The 23,411-nt window shown below is 48.3% G+C and overlaps 1 protein-coding gene across 1 annotated transcript; it reads right to left on the bottom strand.

Annotated features, from left to right (window-relative positions):
- Positions 1-2,485: 2,485 nt before the first annotated feature.
- On the bottom strand, positions 2,486-23,411 carry LOC308591342 (cAMP-dependent protein kinase inhibitor alpha-like). Its single transcript, XM_081202091.1, has 3 exons — positions 23,250-23,411; positions 6,072-6,223; positions 2,486-4,276 (listed from the first exon to the last, which is right to left on the bottom strand). The coding sequence occupies exons 2-3, from the start codon at positions 6,214-6,216 to the stop codon at positions 4,194-4,196; spliced, it is 228 nt and encodes a 75-aa protein (XP_081058217.1). The 5' UTR covers positions 6,217-6,223; positions 23,250-23,411; the 3' UTR covers positions 2,486-4,193.

The raw sequence follows: 23,411 nt of genomic DNA, 5'->3' as shown, positions 1-23,411 counted from the left end.
GTTCATGAGTGAACGTGGCCCTCAGGCTCAAAAAAGTTCCCCGCTCCCTGCAGGAGAGACTTTGCAGGCACTATATAACTGCTTCTCCGGGTTTGGAGGCCTAGCTGTGCCCATGTCGTCTACCACTGACCTTTTAAATTCTTGTCTGCCTGTGTTAGATTCGGACCTTGCAACCAGCCGCAACGCTCATCTGCTATACATTTTGGCAAGAGGTTTGTCTGTCTGTTTGTCCACCTCTCTGTTCCCTATGGGTCCTTGATATATTGTCGTCAAACTTGGCATGAGGGTTCCTGAAGTGGGGGCGGCAGTCTTTGTTGACATTTGGAAGGCGGGTGCCATTTTGAATCAAGGTGGCAGACCAAAACTTCACTTAGGCATTTTTTGGCATAGGTTTGTCCAAGAGCTCCTGAGGTAGGAACAGCCGCTTTATCATAGTTTGGATGCCAGAAGCTATTTTTGAATCAAGACCAAATCATGGCTTCGGCATGATTTCACCCACTTTTTGGCATGGTGGGCCAAAACTCACGAATCATACTACCCATTCAAAAATCAGATTTTTTTTTGTGTTTTCTTTAACTACCCCAGGTAGTGGCAAGCACTCTCCACCAGTCTATAAAAACTGAGACCCGCAACACAATGTTGCAGCATGAAGTGCTGCTTTTCAGGGTGAAAGCCAGCCATATCTTATTCCATATTCTATTCCATTCTCCCCTCCCCAGATTTTCCATTCCTCTTCCTCCAACAGCCAGCCAGCATTCTGTGACCACTGAACGCACTTCCCCTTATTTATCTTATTACCGCCCCTCCATTATCTCTTGTTCATAAGTTTGGGCTATTTGTATAGGATTTCTAATTGTGTAGGCTGGTGTTCAACAGGTTCCGATGCCGTTGTGTTCCATAGTGAAGCTCACTCTGCAAATTCCAGTTTGTGCAGAGCTCTCCTTCCAAATGCTTTCTTCTGCCTCTTCTGGTATAAAATAAAAAAATTCCTTCCAGTAGCACCTTAAAGACCAACTAAGTTAGTTCTTGGTATGAGCTTTCGTGTGCATGCACACTTCTTCAGATAGTTACTTTTTAACATCCCTGCCCACTTGAACAAAATGATTACACAACACGACCAGCTTGAACCGCAGTTGAAGTGGCTGCTAACAAGGTAATGGGGGGGGGCACTGGAAGGAAGTCAAAGGGCATTTGTTCTATAGCCTCTTGCTGCCCAAACTATTTCCTTGCTCAGCACATTATCCTCTTGGACATTGCTTGACCAAGGTGGTTTGGAGTTGGCCCAAACCTTGGCTGTGGGTGGGAGGAGAGACTGCTGATTATGTTGATTATGCTGTCTGGGGCTGATGGGAGTTGGAGTCCAACTGGAGACTATTACTGGTTTGGTGAGTGGGAGCCACATGTTGAAAGCAGCTGCAGTTGAAAGCAGCTACTAATCTTCAATGTCCTGTGGTGCAGCGCCACCCTCGTCACGTCCAGAAAAGGTACTGCAGCTCATCGGTTGAAACCAATGGAAGCCTAGTAAAATGCTTAATTCTGAGACAAGCCTCTCATACACCCAGCTTGGTGTGATCTAATTTCAGACAGCAGTCTCTCCCAGTGCTATCTGTAGGTGGCAGGGGTTCGACCAAGGACCACGCAAAACAGATGCTCCACCACTGAGTTACAACCATTCCATGGGAATCAGTATGTGTCATGGGCCAGGAGTCAGCTTTACCTGCCGAACAGCAGCCTGAAGGTGGGGGGAGAAGAAGGAGTGGCTCCACCTGCAGCTGATCAGCCTTCAAAGATGTCGAGGAGAAGGCACTGACAGAACTAGCTGGCCCCGCCTCCTTTCCCTTCAGGCTGCTGTTCAGCAGGTGAAGCTGACTTCTGGCCCATGAATGACACTATGGCTCTGTAGAACTATTCCTGCAGGCTTGATGGCTAAGTCTGAGAAACACGGGAACTCTGCTTTGCCTTGGCAATCTGGCCACATCACCCTCCATCCTCCCTTAAAGGCTGTGCCTGGGCAGGTGGCCTAGGGAGAGTCCCAAGAAGCCTGGAAGGCTAGTTTGACCCCTGGGCCTGGGGTACCCCAATCCTTAACTAAATAAAAGCAAAGGCGTTTTCGCATTTGTATCTAGTAAGCCGTAGTTCATTTTGGGCCATAGGCTTTTATGCTTGATCATTCATGCTTCTCTCATGGCTGGATGATACAGGCAGATGGTTTGTGGGAGATGTAGAGCGAGGGTTCCAGTAGGATTGGAGAGCTTGATACTGAGGATCCTAAGGGAGAGCCATGCCTCCCTCTCCAGCCCCACATCCCTTTCCAGGGCCATTGGAGTCTATCTCTGACACTTCTATGGCGTTTACCATGTCACCCACCCTGGAGTTGTTTGATACTGGGTGTGGACCTGCCTCCCTAGAGAGGAATAGCTAACCCCCCCCCCCCCCCGATTTGAACTACATTTCGGAATTAAAACCAGAAAGTAAAACCAGACAGTTGTTGGAATGGTGGAAGTTTAATGAGCAGTATTAGCACGAACAGATCCTCACTAAACACAAGTGCTTTATAACCCTAGAAACTGGGGCAACCCACTTTTCTACAACATGTGCGTTCCATCTCTGAATTTTTGAATAATTTTTGCCCCGGAGGAAACCAGTCCAATGTTCTTAACAGAGGTGTGTGGGCATGAAAGCTCATCAATGTGGTAGATTTTGGGAACAGGAAAAGGTATTTTGGGGGGTGGCAGCCTTTGTCTATATTTCCATTCTATATTTCCATTCTATCCTTTGTCTATGTTTCCACTCCCTTGTGTTTAAGCCATTGTTCTGATGCAATGGGAGGCAGGGTAATTACCTGCCAATTACTGGGATGGCAGCTATATCACAATCAGGACCATATGGACTCTGTGTTTTAAATATCTATACTACTGGAAATCTTTCTGACCCTCCCTCCTGCAATTGTAATAGTTTCCCAGGCGTTGCCTGGACATTTTTAGTCCTGTCTTTGCTCCAGCACTCAAAGGATAGAGGAAAAGGGAGAGGGAACACCTAACAAAAGTCACACACCCTGACAATCACCTCCTACTTTTAGCAGAATGCCACCCTGTGACCTTCTAAAAGATAGTAGCTGGTGTGTGTGTGTGTGTTTGTCACCTAAGGGAAGATGGTGAGACCTTTCTGTCATTTCTATAATGTGAGCATTGCTTTACAACCATGAGTCCTTCCCTGTAAAGAAAGCTGATATTTTCAGAATAAGCTCAACATCAAATTCTACACAGACACCAACCCATATATGCCCGTGAACCAAGTAGTTTCTAAGATGCAACAAGACGTTTTGCCATCTTAATGCTTTGAATTCCAAATTCATATTCTTGAAGATCAGGTTGGTGACGACCTTGGTAGTGCAATGATATTTATTTCCTTTTTGAGAGGTTGGAGCAATTTTGTTCCTCAAACCACCGAAATTTCCTAAGTATACAGGACATAATTGCACTCTTGGTGGGGGATCAACCGGGATGGTGGTTAAGCTGATCCCACATCTTGCCCCTTACATTTTGTGTGTGAAAAAGAATACTGGATCTGTTGGTGAAAAAACGACAACACCAAATCGCAAATCCCAAATAAATAAGTCATTTCCCCAAACATCACAGTGAAGAATGCACTCTCTTAAGAAGAAGAAGGAAAGAACACCTTGGATCCTTTAATAACCTTCAGGATCCTCTAAGGGATAGCAAGTGTACATTTAGGGAAGGGGGTCTATCTCAGGGTCAGAGAACATGCTTTGCATGTCAAAGGTCACAGGTTTAACCCTCAGCATCTCAGGTAGAGCTGAGAAATATGCTCATCCACAAACCCTGGACAGCTGCTGCCAATCAGTGTTGACAATACTGAGATGTGGTCTGTGTTGATACAAGGCAGCTTCCTAGGCTCTCTAGGCCTTTCAACAGACCCTCCATTTCCTCTTCTTTCACTCCCCTCAAGTCCCACAGAAGAAAATGGTCCCTTCAAGGTTCTGCCCTCATCTTTGTAAAAGAGATGGCTGTGGAATCCATCCAGTCTTCCTCTGTCAGTCCATGCCGGGAGATGTAAGACAGCCTTGTGGGGTCATCCCACACAAACACACACACAACTCCAGGCAAACCTCTTCTGATACTGGGAAGTCCTTCCATGTCCTATGTGGCTTCCGATGCCTCCTCGAGGAGGGGTTAAGAGGTATCTTTCAGCTCTGGGCTTTGAGGTACTGGTGGGGGCACCTCTGTGGCTGGCGACTGCATTTCTTGAGACCTGTCTGGGATTGGGGAGGGGAGGTGGGGAGAGGGTCAAGCAAAGAGACAAGATCAGCGAAGGAGCAGCCAGAAAAATGCGCATTGCAATGAAAGATGCAAGGAGGGAACAAGGTTCCATCTTGGCCTGTGATGTTTCTATCCTGCTGCAATTTGGCTCCTGCTAAAACCTGTATCACGCATCTCACCATCTACTGCAGTGGAAACAGATTTTTAATTACGTAATTAATCTCTGTGGAGAATAAGGTTGTAGCTTGATGGTAAGGTTTAGGACACTAGGTTTAGGTTGCTGGAAGATTTAGGACATACTGTACTTAGTCAAACTATGGAATTTGCTCTCCTAGGAGGCAATGATGATGTCAGGGATTGGACTCAAGAGGGTGAGAGAGAGGAGGAATGGTGGAGATCACCCGCCCCCTTCTTCTGACGCTGAGGGAGAAGAGAAATGTAGCTTTGATTTACAGCAGGAGTTTGAGGAGTCTGAGGGAAGTCCCAACTCAGAGATAGGCGAACAGAAGAGTTGGGCAGTGTTAGAAGAAGGAGAGGTGAGTAGGACTGGGGCAGGGCAGCCAGCTGACACGTTGTCACTGGAAAGTATTTCTGATCCCCCTTCTCCCAGAATGTGACGTTCATTAGGAGTAAGGAACAAAGGACTCAAAGGCATTTGACCATGAGTGGCCACCGTAAGGGAAGGGGCTGTTGATAGGAAGGAGGAAGGAGATGCAGCCCAGTTTGGAGCAACGCCATTGTTAAGGCGTGTTGCGTTCTTTTGTCTCTCACTATTAGGATGGAATAAAACTCATTAAAAAGGACTCTCCTTGTTTTCTCTGCTCTTGCTGCAACACTGGGAGGAATAGCTTTCCCAGAGCCTTGGCAGAGCCTTGACAGATGACCACCAACTTGGATGGCGTTAAAACAGGATTAGACAAATTCATAAAGGAGAGGACTAGCAATAGCTACTACCCATGATATTTATGCCCTGCCTTCGCAGTTGCAGGCCTCAATGCTTTTGAATAGCAGCTGCTGGAAACCATGGGAGGTGAGAGGGCTCTCGTGCTCATATTCTGCTCACTGGTTTCCCTCAGGAATCTGGTTGGGCACTGTGAGATTAGGATGCTGGACTTGATAAGCCACTGCCCTTATCCAGCAGGCTATTTTTATGTCCTTGCACAAGCCGTTTCATTTGCATGCAAGACGTTGCAGGTTCAGCGATCACATTACTGAGTAGGTTTTGTCAGGAGCTTGTCCTATACTTGAGTAGGACCCTGGCAGAGACACATGCCCGACTGGCATGTTCTCTCCCTCCTGGTCGATCGTTCAGGAGCTTCAAAAGCTTTCTTCTGCCTGAACATCATAGCGGCTGATGCCAACAGACACCGGCACACTTAGGGATCTGCAGAGTCTTCGCAGCTTGCGTAACAGACCTCAGCAACTCAGCATTTTGGCTAATCTACTTTATTTACATTTAAACACACACGGAGCACTGAAACATGGCTCCCTCTCTCTCTAGCATCAGACAGCAAAGAACAAAGGACAACAGTCCCACTTCACGGAACACAGTAACACAAACATCCTGTCTCCGTCACTTCCCACTCTGTGGAGTCAAAACATATACCATCATGTGATAGACAACAATCCCATGACTGCAATCATGGAGCAGGAATTCTAACAGGTTTCAGGTGTACTAGAGCCATTCAAACCAACAGGTCCAGTATAACAGAGGAAGAATGTTAGGAGCAGATCCATTGGCCAAAGCTACCACTGACATGGGAAGCGTTAGAGAATAAGGCCGATATCTACCTGAGTTTAAAGACATTTCTGCCAGTTTCATAGGCAAGTCAGTGGGAGTGACACCGGACGGCGAGCCCAGAATGTCCGGCAACGCGTTCCTTCGACCAGTGCGCCCAGATGATGCAAAATCTAACACAGGCTCCACCTCAGTCATACTTCCCCTGAAACGACACACAGGAAGTTCCAAGTTAGGCAAGGGCCCTTATTGGCATGCCTACGAGATAGAAGAAAAAGCTTAAGTGAGCTAGATTCTCTGCCATGCAGATCTAAACGGCACCACCAGCATTTCCTTGCTTTGGAGATCTGCTCCTGTTAATGGGAAAACTCATCCAGATTGGGTCCAAAAGGCAGGGAGTTTGAAAGCTGCCACCCCCAGAAAGGAACATAGGGAGCTGACTTATTCCAGGGCAGACCCTTTGTCTATCTGGGAGGTAAACGGCATTTCAGTGCGCTCTGGAAGCGGTTTAATCATTCTGGCCACATGACCCAGAAAGCTGTCCGTGGACAAATGCTGGCTCCCTTGCCCTGAAAGCAAGATGAGTGCCACAACCCCATAGTCACCTTTGACTGGACTTAACTCTCCAGGGGTCCTTTATCTTTACCTAGCTTGCTGCAGTGCTAACTTCCCGGGATGTGGGTTGCAATTGCTTATTGCAGGGGAACCTTTTGGCCCTGCAGATGTTCCTGAGCTGCAAGTTCCATCAGGCCCAGCCAGCATGGCCAATGGCCAGGGATGATGGGAGTTGCAGTTTGGCAACATCTGGATGGCCAAAGGTACCCCACACTTGTGCTGCAGCATCCCTAATAGTTGGACCTTTACTGTCTGCATAAAACTCTCCAACAAAGAGCAGTTGCAGAACGCAGCAGATTGTTGACTAAGGCACACTGTTGATACTGTGTGACACCTCTGCTGAAGGAGCTGATCTGGCTGCCAAGATGCTAGCAGGCACAAGTCAAGGTTTTTGCTTTTAGCATTTAAGGTCCTTTCCTGCTATATCCCTTCCCAGCAGCTGCACTCCTCAAATGGAGCACTGCTGAGAGTAACAAATGCCCCAGAGGTGTGCTTAGCCTGCACCAGAAACTGGGCTTTTAGTGTTGCAGCTCCAGCTCTCTGGAATCAATTGCCAGCTGAAATCAGACAGGTGCCTAGTGTGATGATGTTCAGGCGCAGACTGAAAACAGTTTTGTTTAGGGAATTTCCCCCTGAAGTGTAACCCAGACATTTACAGAAGATCAATTCGATATATGATATAACTGTTTTGAGAGTCTTTATGGGTGGTTTTTATTGTTTCAGAGTTCGTTGATTTTATTTTACTGTTCTTAGAGCTTTTGTGTTATCTTCAATTAAGTGCTATGCAGAAGATAAAATGGTTTCTAAGCCATTCACAACTCTGATCCATAATTAAAATACACAACAACATTGAAACATCTTTAATAAATGAAATATATGATAAAGCAAAAAGTTAAAAAGAATAACGATTAAAAAAATTAAGAAACAGTTAAAACAATAAAAACACATGTTCAGTTCAGGGGACTGCTTGCCCAGAGGTGTGTCTTGAGGAGCCGGCAGAATGCCAACACTGAAGGCGCTGCTCGTATTTCAGCAGGGAGGGCATTCCACAACACTGGATCCATCAGGGAAAAGCTCACCTCTGTGTTACCACAGCCATCAGGCCACTGGAGCCAACTCCAGGGGGCTGTGGGTGCTTTGGCACCCACAATAATATATTTGTGGGTACTGGGCACCCTCCTCCCAAAGTTAATGGGCAAACATGAAGCCCTTCGTTGAACCACAATCTTCGGCATGAGATGGCACCTATGCATCAGGCCATGGCAAAACTAAGCATGTTCCATTAGCTCAGAGGTTTTCAACCTTTCTGAGCCCATGGCTCCCTTGACTAACTACAGTGGTACCTTGGTTCTCTAACTTAATCCGTTCCAGCAGTCCATTCGACTCCTGAAATCGTTTGAAAACCAAGGCGCGGCTTCCAATTTGCTGCAGGAGCTTCGTACACACAATCGGAAGTCGCGGAAGCTGAATTGGACGTTCGGCTTCTGAAAAACATTTGCAAACTGGAACACCCACTTCCTGGTTTGAGGCTTTTGGGAGCCAATTTGTTCAGGAGCCAAGCCATTCCACTGTACCAAGGTACCACTGTACATTCTTTCTGCTGTACCCCTGTGGGGCTCAGGAGTCCAGTTATGTCACCCCTTCCCTGCAGAGCTGGCTGCCCCTCACCCTATTCAAACACCCTCCCTTGTGGAGAGTTCCCTCAGCCTCCTCTCCCCTCCACTATCCGTGGGAGTCCTCTGGGCAGCCACTGTTGCTGCCCCCTGATCTCTGAGCTGCCCCCTGGCCCCAAAGAGAGGTGCTTCCTAGAGGCACTATTCATCTGTGGGGCTTACAGCTAGGGTTGCTGCAATAAATAGCTGTGCAAGACTTTGGGAGGTAGAGACACAAGACGGCACCAGAGGAGGGAGGGAAAGAAAGAGGGACAGAGGCCCACGGCACCCCTGACCACCATTCAAGGCACCCCAGGGTGCCATGGCACACTGGTTGAAAAGCACTTTATTAGCTGATTGTTGATGTGCCCCTGACTTGAGCTGACCTGGGATCCATCACCACCATTTCTCTTGTGGGCCCCAAGCCTCAGCAGAACAGGATAAATGGAGCCACCTGACCAAAATTACCCAGCATGCTCTTCTGAACTTCCATAACAACCATACATCATGAGCTTGCTTTACAACATTGCTCTCTAGTAAGCCTCTTGGCTGGAAACGCTCACCCTGGTGAAACAGTGACATCTCCCCCCCCCCCCACAAAAAAGATGGCTATTCAGCTTTTCTCCCCCAAACCATTGGACTCATGAACTGGAGTGCACTCTGTAAATCTGGAGGAATCCCATGTACTTTGTGACTCTTAAGGTCAGCACACACACACACACACACACACACACACACACACACACACTCATTACATTTCATGGCGAGCAAATGAGCCATCACAGATGAGTTGCCACTGTTGAAATTTGCACCTCAAACACAAGGCTTTCTAATGGAGGAGATAACTCTCAGCCAAACGTGAGAACTGTCAAAATATTGACTAATCAAGGTGACAAAAGTTCCACTGGTATCCAGGCGTGTGTGACTCAGCTTTTAGAGCCAATTTAAGCTTTAAAGAGGCCATGTAGCATATGCTCCCACTGATCCTGTTTGCAAGGGATGGCTCCTATTATTGTTATTCTTACTAGAATTACTTTTTCTCTACTTTGCCTTTTCTGGGGTTTTGTTTTGGGGGGGTGGATTGGGAATGCCATAATCATACACACACACACACACACACACACACACACACACACACACACACACACAGTATGTGTGTGTATATGTACATAATCTATATATAAAATCTATATCTATATCTATATATGATAATTCTTCATGTTTCAGCCCCGATGCCTCCAATTTCTAAAAGAATAAACTATGATTTTATAATTTTAACCAATTTTATCTTTACTGTATTGTTGAGTTTGATGGACACCACTTAAGAGACAATTGTGATTACGTTGCATATGCAAGGCCTAAATAAATAAATAAATATGCATGGGGGAACCTGTGTTCCTCTACATGTCTCTCCTTCCTCTCTGACAACACCAGATCTCTCCTAGTAGAGAACCTAACTCTGAGTGATCATTATTTGGCCTGATTTGGTGTGCATTTCCACCAAATTTGGAGCAAAGCTCTCATTTATAGCCTACTTTTCTTCCAGGCAGCTCAAGGTAGCATGCATGTCTCTGCCCCTCCCCATTTCTCTCCCCCCCCCCCGCTCCAGCAACTGTGTTAGGTTAGGCTAAGAAGCAGTGACCGGTCCAAAGTGGCCCAGTGAGCCTCATTGTGGAATGTGAATTTGAACCCTGGTCTCCCAGGTTCTAGCCAAACGCTCCAACCACTACACCCCACTGACTCTTACATTTGCCAGTAGCAATACAATTGCCAATGTAGTGCTTTCCTTTCAGCCTCCCTCTCCCTATAACTGCATGTCCAGGCAGCAAATGTTGCTGCATGTGTTTTGACCTACAGCTGTTATCAGAACAAGTATAAACATATCCAAATATTCTTCATACCAGCTTTCTCCATCCTGATGCTCCCCCCACCCTGCAATGGTTTAGAAAACTCCCATCAGCCCAAACCAGCACGACTTGTGTAGCCAAAACAGCATCATCCACACCCACAAAATTACATATCAACAGGCTTGGGGAAAACCCAAGGTTTTCAGAAGGACAAAAAAAATCCTTAGAGAAAAGAAATCAAAGAGGAGAAACCTCCCACCACCCCACAAATGGGGTCAGTGAATGCTGGCTGAATATATGTGTGTGTGTGTGCGCGCGCACACACACACACAAAAGGCTGCTCCCCCTGCTTGCTTTAGTTGCCAATCCTACCTACCTGTCAACTCCTTTGCCAACCACACCTGGCCACCCCCTCTTTCCTTTGCACCTAACCAAACCACTCTCCACCTGCACTGCTTCTTCACATGCCCGCCTGCCACCATGTTGCAGTTGGCTTGGCCACCTTTTGGCAGATGCACAAACTGCAGCGTGATGACCGCATTACGTTTTTATCTATATACGAAGATATCTATGTGTGTGCCCACACAAACATTTACCTGGATATATGTGCTACAAGAGTGCACCTATTTTCCACTATTGAAACAATGGGACACACACACACACGGTGGTGCAACCTGCTATGTGATTTGTACACCTCAGAAACATATTGAGGAACTACATTTTTGGAAGTAGATCACCGCCCTGAATTTGGAAAGCTAACATGTCATGAAGGAGAAGCTAGAAATCTTATCTGCGCTCCAAAGCAGAGCGGTCATAAATTCAGAAGTGGCTTGTTTAATTGGCTCTCTTGATTTAATGAGGATTAGTAGCAGGGGAGGAGAAGAATTCCTTTTCACAGCATTCAGCACAGAGATGCTGCTAGACCAGGAGTTGCTATCCTTTTAGGACCCACAGGCAAATTTGCAAAGCAGACAAACTATAGTCAACATGTGAGCTGTGGTTCAGTGGTAGAGCATCTGCTTTGCATGCAGAAGGCAACAGGTTCTATCCACGGCATCTCCTGGTAGGATTGGGAGAGACCACTGCCTTAAACCCTGAAGAGTCACTGTTAGTTGCTATAGACAGAGTTGAGTTAGATGGACTAGTGGTCCGACTCAGTGTAAAGCACATTCCTATGTTCCTATCTTCCGTGCACCATATACACACCTCAACCAAACACACACCGCTCCCACTCCCTATTCTATTGCCTACTAATTTCAGTGGGGAGAGGTGGCCCTGTGGGCACCACGAAAGGCCTCTCTGGGTGTATAGGTGCCCACAGAAACCACATTGGCTCCCCCTGTGCTAGTTCCCACGGTTGAAACTAGGATTTGCTCTGGAAAATTTCAGGCTGAAAAGCTGGAGAGAGAGAGAGGGAGAATAAAGTTTGTGGGACTTCATTTCGGCAGATGTAGAACACTGATGGGCGAGTGGGTTTGTGAAACGTGGGATTCTGATGCCAACCAGTGGGTGGATCTGGGTACTGGATCACATGAGCCTAAATGAGGTACTGAGAAAGACTGTGTGTGTGAAATAGGATTAAAATGAGATGATGCTATTGCTTGCTGCAGTTGCCTGTTAAGGAACATAGGAAACTGCCTTCTACAGAGTCAGACCATTGCTTAGCATTGCCTCCACTGACTGAAAATGGTTCTCCAGGATTTCAGGTAGGGTTCCAGCCCTACCTGGAATTGCCAGTGACTGCACCTGGGACTGAATGCATGCAAAGCAGATGTTCTTCCACCGGACGATAGTCTTTTCCATTTATATGAATGCTGGAAAATAGCAGGGACTTTGTGTCAAAATTATGCCACCCAATTCCATCTTCAGCTCTGATACCACAATCCTCTCTCTTTGCTCACCTCAACTTTCCAGCCTGATGTTGCAAGAAAGCACCTAATCACAGGAGACCTTCAGAAGCCAGTTTCTGAGGCTTCGTGCAATCAAAGCACCTGGGAAGACATGTTTCTCTTCCAAATACATACGTAGGGAAGCCTCTCCGATTGCTTCACAGACACACCCCAAACTCGCCAAGCTGATATCGCAATCCACAACCACTGTGACTCCACTATGTGACTTGTGCAAATAGATGACAACTATAGTAAAGAGCCATCTGCTCGTGTGCTTGGCGAGGTTTCAGATGGGCTCCTCCTTTTATCACCACCACCACAATCCACAATGAGAATGTCAGTCATTCCACTTGGAGTATTTGTCACACACAAAAACCCTGCTAATGCACACATGGCTTCAAAGATGGAAATGACAAGTGAACATTTTTTTTTTTTTTGCTTTTTAGAAAGTTTATTTTCTTTGCATTGCACACCCATAGTTGGCTATGGAAGCCAATTCTCTCTCTCTCTCTCTCTCTCTATCTATCTATCTATCTATCTATCTATCTATCTACACACACACACACACACACACACACACACACACTTCTTCTTCTTTAACCCCCAAGGAACATACACTAGCTATCTGAATGGATAAATAATGCACTGATCCATGTATACATCCAGAATAGTAGAACCCATCGTAAGCCACCTGTAACACCTCCCCCCATTCCCTCCCAGATCCCTCCCTTTCTCTCTTTTCCTCCACAAACCATCCAGCTACCTCCACATCAAGGGCACAAAGCAGCCAGGCATGCTTACCAGATGGACTGCTAAGAAATGGAGAGCCGGTTCTGCCGCTTTGGTGGTCTCCGGTGAGATCGGGGTGAGAACAGAATCTGCCTGTGGAAAGGGGTTTCACTGTGCCCAGACAGTCTCCATGGCCAACAAAAGCATCTCTCCGTCTCTCTCTCTCTCTCTCTCTCTCTCTCTCTCTCTCTCTCTCCTTGGCTGAACCGCTCTCACGATGCTCTGGGTATCAGCAGACTGCTAGCTGCCTGATTTGCCTGCCGGATCTACCAACCGCTTTGAAGGGGGAGACCTGGATACATTTCAGCTTTCCCCCCTGGCTAACCAGGCCTAGCAGTGGTCCATTTCCTTTCTCTTCTGCACTGTTTAGGAGCAGGGAAAGCAGGGCTTCTGCTTCTCCCACACACCCTGTATAAATCTCCTCTCTCTGCCCCCCCCCCGCTTCTGCCTTCCTCCTGCTTTCCTGCCTCCCAGCTGGCACAACACTTGGTGCCTGCCTTTCTACACATGGCTATTTTGGAGCTGCCAGGGATGTGGATTAGCTTGTCTCCGGCAGTTTTTTTTAACACAATGGCAGCAGCCATACCTCTTTTCCAAGGCTTTTGACAGGCTATGATGGTGTTTGTGGTTGGTTGTTAGCGATGATTTGTTGCCCCTGAAGCTTTCGTTACTGTCTTTATTGCTGGGGAGGGCTGCTGTGTCTGTAGATTTTTGTTCAAATAATGGTGGTAGTAGTACTAGTAACAACAACAACAAAAAATTTGACGACCTGTTGCTCAGGAATTGAGGTAGAAAATCACAGAATCATAGATTTGTGGAGTTGTAAAGTACCCTAGTCCAATGCCCTACAATGCAGGGAAGGATGAAGAGATATTATCATCATCTTCATCACCATCTTCATCATCATCATCACTATTTCCCAGTTATTTTCACAGAGAAGCTGGATGGCAAATCTACTGCTGTGCATGTTTGCTCCTTCCAATGGGAGCAGCCAAAGTTATTATGTTTTTAGATCTGCTGGTGGCTGGGGAAACCCAGCCAGATGGGCAAGGTATAAATAATAACATTATTAACAGTCACGACATCCCCCAAAGACTTATGGGAGTTGTAGTTTGTTAAGGCTGCTGAGAGTCGTTAGGAGGCCCCATTCCTCTCACAGAGCTACAATTCACAGAGTTCCCTGGGAAGAGGGATTGATTGTTATGCCACTCTGAATATTTTAGCTGTGGGAAGAGAATGTGGGAGTCTGCTAACAAGTCTTGGCATGCTTAACAAACTAGAGCTCCTATAAGTCTTTGGGAGAAGCCATGCCTACTTAAACTGGTATGATGCTGCTTTAACTGTGCAGTGTGAATGGGGCTGTCTGATGTGTATTGGGGAGATGCTCTAAGGGGTAAGTGCCACTGTGCGAAAGTGCTGATTCCTACATCATACGGAATGGACCTCCTGATGAGATGGTATCTGCAGGAGGCCCTTTCCAGCAGAGCACAGTGATTGGTTGAGTGTATAATGAGTGAGATCATCTTTTAGGTATCCCGTTCCAAAGCTGTATAGGGCTTTGTACACCAGTACACTTTGAACTCAGCCTGGTAGCTAACTGGTAGCCACTTGAACCTTTCTTCCACACTAGTTGATGGCACATCATCTTCCAATAAACCTGAGGGCTGCTGCCTGGCTTGCAGCTCTGCCCACCCAACTGCTCCCTATTTCACCTCCGCCCACAGCTGCATTCGTCTGTCAAATGGCAGCCCTGGTTTTCACTCTAAGGCTCAAGGTTTCAGGGCCCCAGGGCAGCAAGTGTAAATCTGAATCTAGACCCTGTCCAGCAGCTACGGACCTTCTGAACTGGAGACCCCTACACAAGGATCCCAAGGGCCTCCTGTACTACTGAGTCTGTGCACAACTGAAGAGTTAGCAGAGATGTGACAAGAGTCAAGCCAGAGGACCACCCCTTCAAGTATCTGCATTCTTCAGCAATAGGGCAGAGCCTGGGAAAGGTAACCAAGCCGGGGAACTATGCAAGAACCCAGCTCTTGTTGGGAAAAGTTGCCTCTTTCATGGGACCTGTCCAGGGTTCTGAAACTGTCTCTGACCACTCTTGGTTCCAGAGTCTGGTTCTTGACCAGTTGCTACTCTGTCTCTGCTTGTTGGTCTGTTGTCCCTGCTGGGCGCTCTACCTTGCTTCCTCCGGACTCTGCCATAGTCAAGACAGGACCCACTTTGGGTCCCCCCCTCTTTTTCTCTCTCCCAGTACGTTTCCGAGCACAGTTCAAAGTGTCAGTGCTGACCTTTAAAGCCCTAAACAGCCTCGGTCCAGCATACCTGAAGGAGCATCTCCACCCCCATTGTTCAGCCCAGACACTGAGGTCCAGTGCCGAGGGCCTTCTGGTGGTTCCGTCCCTGCGAGAAGCCAAGTTACAGGGAACCAGGCAGAGGGCCTTCTTGGTAGTGGCACCCGCCCTGTGGAACGCCCTCCCACCTGATGTCAAAGAGAAAAACAACTACCAGACTTTTAGAAGACATCTGAAGGCAGCCCTGTTTAGGGAAGCTTTTAATGTTTAATAGATTATTGTATTTTAATATTCTGTTGGAAGCCGCTCAGAGTGGGCGAAACCCAGCCAGCTGGGTGGGGTATAAATAAATGTTGTTGTTGTTGTTGTTGTTGTTGTTGTTGTTGTTGTTGTTGTATTTAGGTTTTTGTAGAGGTTGTTTTATGAGAAGAGAGAGAGAAAACCCTAAAACTGGGATGCAATCTATTGTATCCCTTTATGGCCCCCAGTCAACCAAATGAAGACCTAGTACTAAAGTAGGAAAAGTCTTAAAGGGGACAAAAAGATAGTTCACCTCTTGTAGTTTTCTAACTAAATGCTCTCCTTTGCACTGCCAGAGTCCATGGCTGCTGAAACAGGTTAAGTCTTTTCAACCAGAAGAGTTTCTTCCAGTAGGTGGTCGAGCAAATCACCCAGACTGAGCTGCAGCCTTATTTAAGGCTCAGCCTGAGGTTACATGTTGCTGAAGCAACATTCTAAAATAGCTTCGGTTTGTGCATCATGTGGAATGGTCAGTCCTGGCTGCACCATGTCTTGCCTAGGATCTTCAGTCTTCTAGCTGCTTGGAGCAGAACACTAATAAGGAATCCTGAGGAATGCAGGACCCTACAGTGGTACAAAGTAACTGTTAAGTGCAGTGCCCCATTCTCACCAATGCTGGAACTGGGAGACTCAGGTTCCTCAGTTACTGGTGAGGCAGTGGAGCTGTCCAGCAGGACTAGGTGCAATTTCCAGGATAAGGCTGTTAAGAGCTGTCCAGCCAGGATGCCAGTGTGAGGCCAGAGAGAGACAATGGTCAGAAAAGGCATTGTTCCAGCAAGATCTAAGCTGAAATAAAAGGAGTACATAGCTGGTTCTGTAGCCCCATCCCTTCTGGGTACACTTTTAGGCTGTTCCTTTTCACAGTTAAAAGTATTTCCTAGTGCCAACAACAGAAAGGCCCCGTCCTGTATGGTAGAAACACCATCCTCTAATGCAGTGTTTCCCAACCGGTGTTCCGCGGCACACTACTGTGCCGTGAGACATCGGCTGGTGTGCCGTGGGAGGGAGGCGGGCGAGTCGGGCGGCGAGAGGCGGCGGCGGCGAGGATCCGCGTCGAGCCGGGGGCGGCTCCGCGGTGGTGGTGCCGAGCGGCGGGGCAGCGCACGCAAAAGGGAGGAGCGCGAGACAGCGGAGGAGGAGGAGGCCGGCATGTCCGGGCAGCAGCAGCAACAGCAGCAGCAGCAACTCCCGGCGACGGCTCCTCAAGCCCCGCCGCCGCCCCCTCCTCCGCCCGCTATCGCCGCCACCACCACAACAGCCGCCGCCGCCTCAGCTGCCGCCGTCCCTCAGTCCCTCGCTCTGCTGCCTCCTCCCACCCCGGCAAGGGGGAGGGAAAAAACTTTCACTTTTGTGCGTCCCTCCCGGCGTGACGCTGCGCGCTGACGTCACGGGGCGGGGCTTTAATGGTGGTGTGCCGCGAGATTTTTTTCCGGTAAACAGGTGTGCCGTTGCCCAAAAACGTTTGGGAAACACTGCTCTAATGCTTGCTTCTGGTCAGGCTTGTGGAGGTTGATGTTCCTTAGAAGGTGATCTTGCAAGGTCCTGCATTGAAATCGCTGCTGTTCAAGATTCAGCCCAAGGGCTGCAATCCTTTTTGGGCAACCTTCCAAGGGCCACATGCCTGTGGGGGGACAGATGTGCCCCTTATCTTTGTTCAGGAGTCCAGCCATTCAGAATTAGAGGCTTCTGCACACATAGCACACAGTCTTTTGCACAGTTCCAGGGCATGTGCCAGCCAGGCTAAAGAACTGGAGGAGGCTGTGGATCAGGGCTGGTAGGAGGAAAGGCACAGTCTGTGGAGAGTCCTGAGGGCCAGATAGAAAGGCCTGGAGGGCCATTTATGGTACTGGATATAAGGTTCCCTGCATTAAGAAAATACCATTTTTTAAAATACTGGATGTCAATGCAGCTTGAGCATGATAGAGGTTTAACTGTTGCAGTACTTTTCAGCTTGTTAGTCTTTTGGTCTATTGCAGGAGTAGGGGAGCTGTGGCACTCCAGATGATTCCAATCCCCATCAGTCCCAGCCAACCTAATCAGCAGCCAGGGATGATAGGAGTTGTAGTGCAACATGACCCAGAGGGCCATGTGGTCCCAAGCCTGGTCTGTTGCTTCGGTGGTGGAATTGTGCTATTTCTTTCCTTGGTCTCTCTGTTCTTGCATTTTTATGTGTTAGTTCACACCAGCTATATATAGTATTGACAGTGGTAGGAGCTGTGGCATGTATTTTAATTATTATAAAAATGAGAACATTAAAAACAGAAAACAAACACAACTTCAGATGCACCCCAATGGATTCACTTTTCCAAATAGGATTTAATCCTTCTCTGTCCCTGGAATCTGAAGAAGTGTGCATGCACACGAAAGCTCATACCAAGAACTAACTTAGTTGGTCTTTAAGGTGCTACTGGAAGGAATTTTTTTATCTGGAATCTGAAGACAGTGCTATTTCTTACTACTCTTCCCGACCTTCCTAAAAAGATCACTGCAGGTTTTTAGGCAGAGGCATCTGTCATGGATGCTTTAGCTGAGATTCCTGCATTGCAGGGGGTTGGACTAGGTGACTCTGGAGGCCCCTTCCAACTCTACAATTCTATGATTAACTCAAGGTGGCATGCATGGTACCATCTGCGCATGGTCTTCTCACAACAACCCTGTTAAGTAGGCTAAGCTAAGATGTAAGGATAGTGTCAGGGACTGACTGGACACTGAGCAGTGGTGGCTGGATACTGATGTGTGGGCACTGAGAGAAATGGGGTTGAAGACTGTCTTGGAAGAAGAAGGGATCAGTGATCTGTAACTGCGAGAACAGGTGCAGGAGAGAGAGAGAGGGAGAGGTGTCAGGCTGTTGCAGGGTCAAGGGCTTTCACACCTCCTCCTTCTGCCCCTGCCTCCCAGGACCAGGCAAGGATGGAAGAGAGAGGAGCAGAAGCAGGTTACACACAGACAGTGTCTTCACCTACTCGTGTGTAGCCTGGGTGGGGTGAGATACATAAACTGAGGTCAGGGTCAGGGCCTCTCTGTTGCAGCAACTGCCTCATCAAGTTCTCATCTATGGGTAGCTGAGGGACATTGGATTGGTGGACATGCCTTTCCGTAACTTACACAAGTGTACTTTTGTCAATGAATAGTTAATTCCTCACTCTGGGCATTCCTTGCCTGGCAGTGCTGTGACACACAGGCCAGACATATAGTGACCTTTGGTGCCGAATGGGAATCTGAACCTAGGTCTCTGTAGTCCATGCCTCAAGGCTAGATCACAGTAGCTCTCCCACTGGTAATCACAGGGAGCAGCCTAAGACCTGGAGAGCATTCTTTTTTTCTCGATGACTGCAATAGTGGGGTTCAGTTTGAGCAGTTGTGGTTGGTGCCCTTTGGGACTCGTAGGGCAAAAGGCAGAAAGACCAACAGTAGGGGGAGTCAGAACCAACAACAAACAGTACCAGCCAATCTTAGCACTTTCAGCTGTTTTATTTATTTAGGCAATGCACATTCCACTTAATCACACTTATCTCTAAGCAGTCGGCATCAAAGTCAGCCATACAATGAGGATAAAACCAGGCAAAAGCCATATAAAATCTGATCTAAAGAGAAAACTGTGCAACTGAGTGGGGTAATAGGATGGGGGCTTGCTGGAGCTTTCTTTCTGCACAACGTCCATCCCCCCCATCTGCCAGCACCCACCACCCACAGATCTAGCCATGAAATTATGTGGCGTGCTGCCCTCTTTTCCAGCACAGAGGAGGTGCCAATTCACAGGCGAAGCTCCAACGAAGTTCCCATCTGTAATCAGAGGCTGCTTTCACTCTCTCTCCTGCTCCCTCCCCCAGCCCTGCTCAGTCCAAAGGATTTACTTAAAGCTCCTGGTTATTTTTCATCCCTAACTGCTGTTACACTGACATCCTTAGATGCTCTGCTGGCTCCAGGCAACTCGCTAACCCCTTTCACAGGGATCTAAATATAGACCCCAGCAGCTAAGCAGAATTCACTTAGCAGCTTGGCTGTTTGGGGGTTGTGTTGGATCAACACTGGAACAATCTCCCTTTGGGACGTGATGGGAGGTGGCGGCGGGGGAAAAACTCTGTGCAGGAGGCGAGATGAGGACCACCATCAGAGTCAATGGCATCCCTTTTCTATGCTTTTGTTTTACATCTCGCATTGACTTAAACTCTCACTTCTCTCTCTTGGCCTACCCGGCCTGAGATTCTGCCTTTCATTTGGTTACTGCCAGATCTATTCCAGTTCAATGCTGTAAGCCTTCCTCTTTATCACAACACACTGGGCGGGGGAGAGGGGGGGATGCAATAAAAAGTACCATAAGCGCCTAATCCCATGGCTCTGCAACCAGCGTAGTGCAGTGGCGGTTGGTTCCTATTGTGGCTGGTAGGGCAGAAGGCAAAGAGGTCAACAGTAGGTGGAGTCACAGCCAATGATGGGAAGAGCCAACCAATCCTAGTTTGCTGCCTATCCTCCTCCATGCTGCGTTATGGAAGATCAACACTGAATCATAGATTGTAGAGTGGGGAGGGATGCTGAGGATCACCTGGTCCAACTCCCTATACAGTCATGTCTCTTGTTGTGTTTGCTTCACATTGCGGCTTTTCGGATTGCGAACGGCACCCCGGAACAGATCGTGTCTGCAACTAGAGATGCCACTGTAATGCAGGAATATGCAGCTGTCCCATATGGGTATCGAACCTGCAACCTTGGCATTATCAGCACCATGCTTTAAGCAACTGAGCTATCGGCTGAGAACATGAAAGCATAAAAACAGCCTGCTGGATCAGGCCAATGGTCCACCTGTTCCAGCATCTTGTTCTCACAGTGGACAACCTATGGGAAGCACATAAGGAGGGCCTTAGCTGACTGGCGGAGGAAGAGGGGGGGCGGGGGAGTGCGCCGCCCCCGGCAGCGCAATCCCGATGTGGTGCCATCGCAGTGCCCCCTGCCTGTGCTGGGCATCACACCCCCGCAGGCAGCATGCCATGCCCCCAGGACGCACACTACACCCCAGGACACGCGCCACACACCCAGGACACACGCCAGCCACAAAAATCTCCAAATGGGTCTGGACTTCAATGTCTAAAACTCCTGGTAGAAGACAAGGATCCAGAGATCACGCTAAAGGTGGCCAAATTCTGTGCGACTGCCATAAAACTTAGGGAACAAGCTGTACTACCAAAATGATTCAGGTTTTAAATGACAATTTTAGGTTATATTTTAGTGATCAAGTTTTTTATATATTTTTAACTGCTATATCTGTATTGTCTCTGTTATACCCAATTGCAATTCAATGTATTCCTGTTGTGTTTTACAATTTCCCTGATATTGTAAGTGAGCTGGAACTGGTCTGTGACCGTAATAATAAAATTCATTCATATGTATTCTTTCACGCCAGCCATGCCCCCTCCTGCTCTCCGTCCCTTGGTGCCAGAGCATGAAGCTCTGCCACTGCCTGAGCTCAACAGCACTCTTCCCACCTGTGATTCTCAGCAATTGGTATTAAGCGTCATGCTGCCTCTTACAGTGAAGGTGGAATATGGCCATAGCAGCAGGTAAGCACTGATAGCCTTATCCTCATTGAATTGTCTAGTGCTCTTTTAAAGTGATCCAAGTTGGTGGCCGTTGCTGCTTCCCATGGGAGTGAGTGCCATCATTTAACTATGCTCTGCAGAAGGTACTTGATTTTATCTGCCCTGCATCTTCCAGCATTCAGCTCCCTTGGATGTCCATGAAGTCTAGTGTTATTCGAGGAGTATAAAACTTTGCTCTAGCTGTGTTCTCCATGCCATATACAGGCTGAACAGAAGATAGAAGGGCTCACGGCATCAACTCTCCTAGTGGTCTTGCTCCCCACTGCAAGCCATATCTTTGGATCCAGCACAGAAAGCAAGTCATGCTTCTCGGTCTCTTCCCAGTTCAGGACAAGACTGACCACAGGTCTATTGTTCTCTACTTTCTGCCCCCTTTAGCCCACCTTCCTGGAGCACCTGCAGCTTGTAATTTCTGTGGCAACCATCCCCTGTACTCATGCAAAAGGATACTTAACACTTGGCTAGAGCAGTGTTTCCCAGCCTTTTTTGGGCAAAGGCACACTTGTTTGATGAAAAAAATCTCGAGGCACACCACCATTACAGCCCCGTGACGTCAGCGCGCAGCGTCACGCCGGGAGGGACACACGAAAGTGTAAGTTTCAATTTTTTTCCCTCCCCCTTGCCGGGGAACCTCCAAGCTTTGGGGGTGGGGGGGGGGAGGAGGCAGCAAAGTGAGGCAGGAAGGAGAGCGCGGCTTGGCTGGGTGAGCTTTGGCAGGGGCAGGGAATGAGAGCCGCCGCCGCCCCGCCTCTCGCCGCCCGACTTGCCCGCCTCCAGGCAACATCTCGCAGCACACCAGGCAACATCTCGTGGCACACTAGTGTGCCGCGGAACAGTGGTTGGGAAACACTGGGCTAGAGACTGGATTGACCACTTGTCTCCCTCCCTCTCTCCAGAATCCCACCCTACGAATATAAAACCACAGGCTTGGAGAGGACCCCAAATATGGCCTCCAGATTAACTTACTGCTCATCTGACAACGTGCCTCCTGTTAGCTGGGCTTTTAAAGTTTTCTGAAATGGTTAAAAAAGAGGGGGGAAACGTATTTATTAAAAACTGCAGAGAGGAGAAGTGCCACGTAAGGAGAAGTGGTACAGTGGTACCTCGGGTTAAGTACTTAATTCGTTCCGGAGGTCCGTTCTTAACCTGAAACTGTTCTTAACTTGAAACACCGCTTTAGCTAATGGGGCCTCCTGCCGCCACCACGCCGCCGGAGCACGGTTTCTGTTCTCATCCTGAAGCAAAGTTCTTAACCCGAGGTACTATTTCTGGGTTAGGGGAGTCTGTAACCTGAAGTGTATGTAACTGAGGTACCACTGTACTTTTGAACAAATACCTGCACCCTCAACTTATGTGGGCATTATTCAAAACCAAAGGAAGCATGCTGTTCTCTTTGAAACCTTTCTCTCTTCCCATACGCAGATTTTATTCATGTCTGTGCAGGAAGGTCTGTGGCCTAATAGTAAGGTATCGGCTCCCAGATTCAGTGTTCTGCATCTGCAGGTGGGGCTGGGAACGTCCTCTGCCTGAAACCCCAGAAAGCCTCTGCCAGCCAGTGTCGGCAATGCTGAGCTGGATGAATGAATGGCATGCCATGGGCACAGCTGGGATTCATATTGCGGGGTGGGGGTGGAGCATTACACCCACCTGTCACCATCCAGATTCAGCATGAAATGTCTCAACAACAGTTGTTTTAAATTGCTTTATTTTGACCCCAAGAAAAGCCTGTCAAAATCTTTCTACAATTTCTACTCTCAGTTAAGTATTTTTATTTATTTACTTGATCCCCACGCCCACACCCATATGGTTCCTATGTTCTTCGGTTATTAAAAATATGTGTGTGTCTATACAGAGACTTTATCTATACCAGTTCTTAACATAACCATGCAATAAAATAAAATCCATCGATGCAGCCTCGTCAATGTGGACTTCTTGAATCAAGGGGTCAGCCCTAGAAGGAATAGGGAAAAGACCTGGTCGGCTGTTGGGCTGCACGTGGCTGGGCGCTTACCCCGGTGCAGGGGGCCAAGCGGCACACCTTGCAAGATGACGTCATACGGATCCAGCCACCTCGACCCCAAGGCGACAGCAATGATGTCACCACCCCAGCTGAGTGGGGCCAGCTGCTCCTGCAGGGCTGGGCAGATCCCTATTCCGAGCATTGTGAGGAATCACCCCGTGCGCGACGCAGCACAGCCCTGCTGCTCCAAAGGCCGGCAGCCTCTTCCCGGTCCGCCCCGGCGCTTCGACGCACCTGCCGCCACTGCGAGGCTCCTCCTGCCGCCCGGCGTCTGGCGCGTCCCAGGTGCGCTCGGCAGCGACTGCCAAGCCCCGCCCCGCCGACTCAAGAGGGAGGGAGGGAGGGGGCGCGGCTACGGCCAGGCGTTCCCGAGCGTGGGCGGAAAGAGCCGAAGAG

The sequence above is a fragment of the Podarcis bocagei genome (assembly GCF_964188305.1).
Source record: "Podarcis bocagei genome assembly, chromosome: 7".
NCBI lineage: Eukaryota > Metazoa > Chordata > Lepidosauria > Squamata > Lacertidae > Podarcis > Podarcis bocagei.
This window is presented reverse-complemented; position numbering and strand designations above follow the sequence as displayed.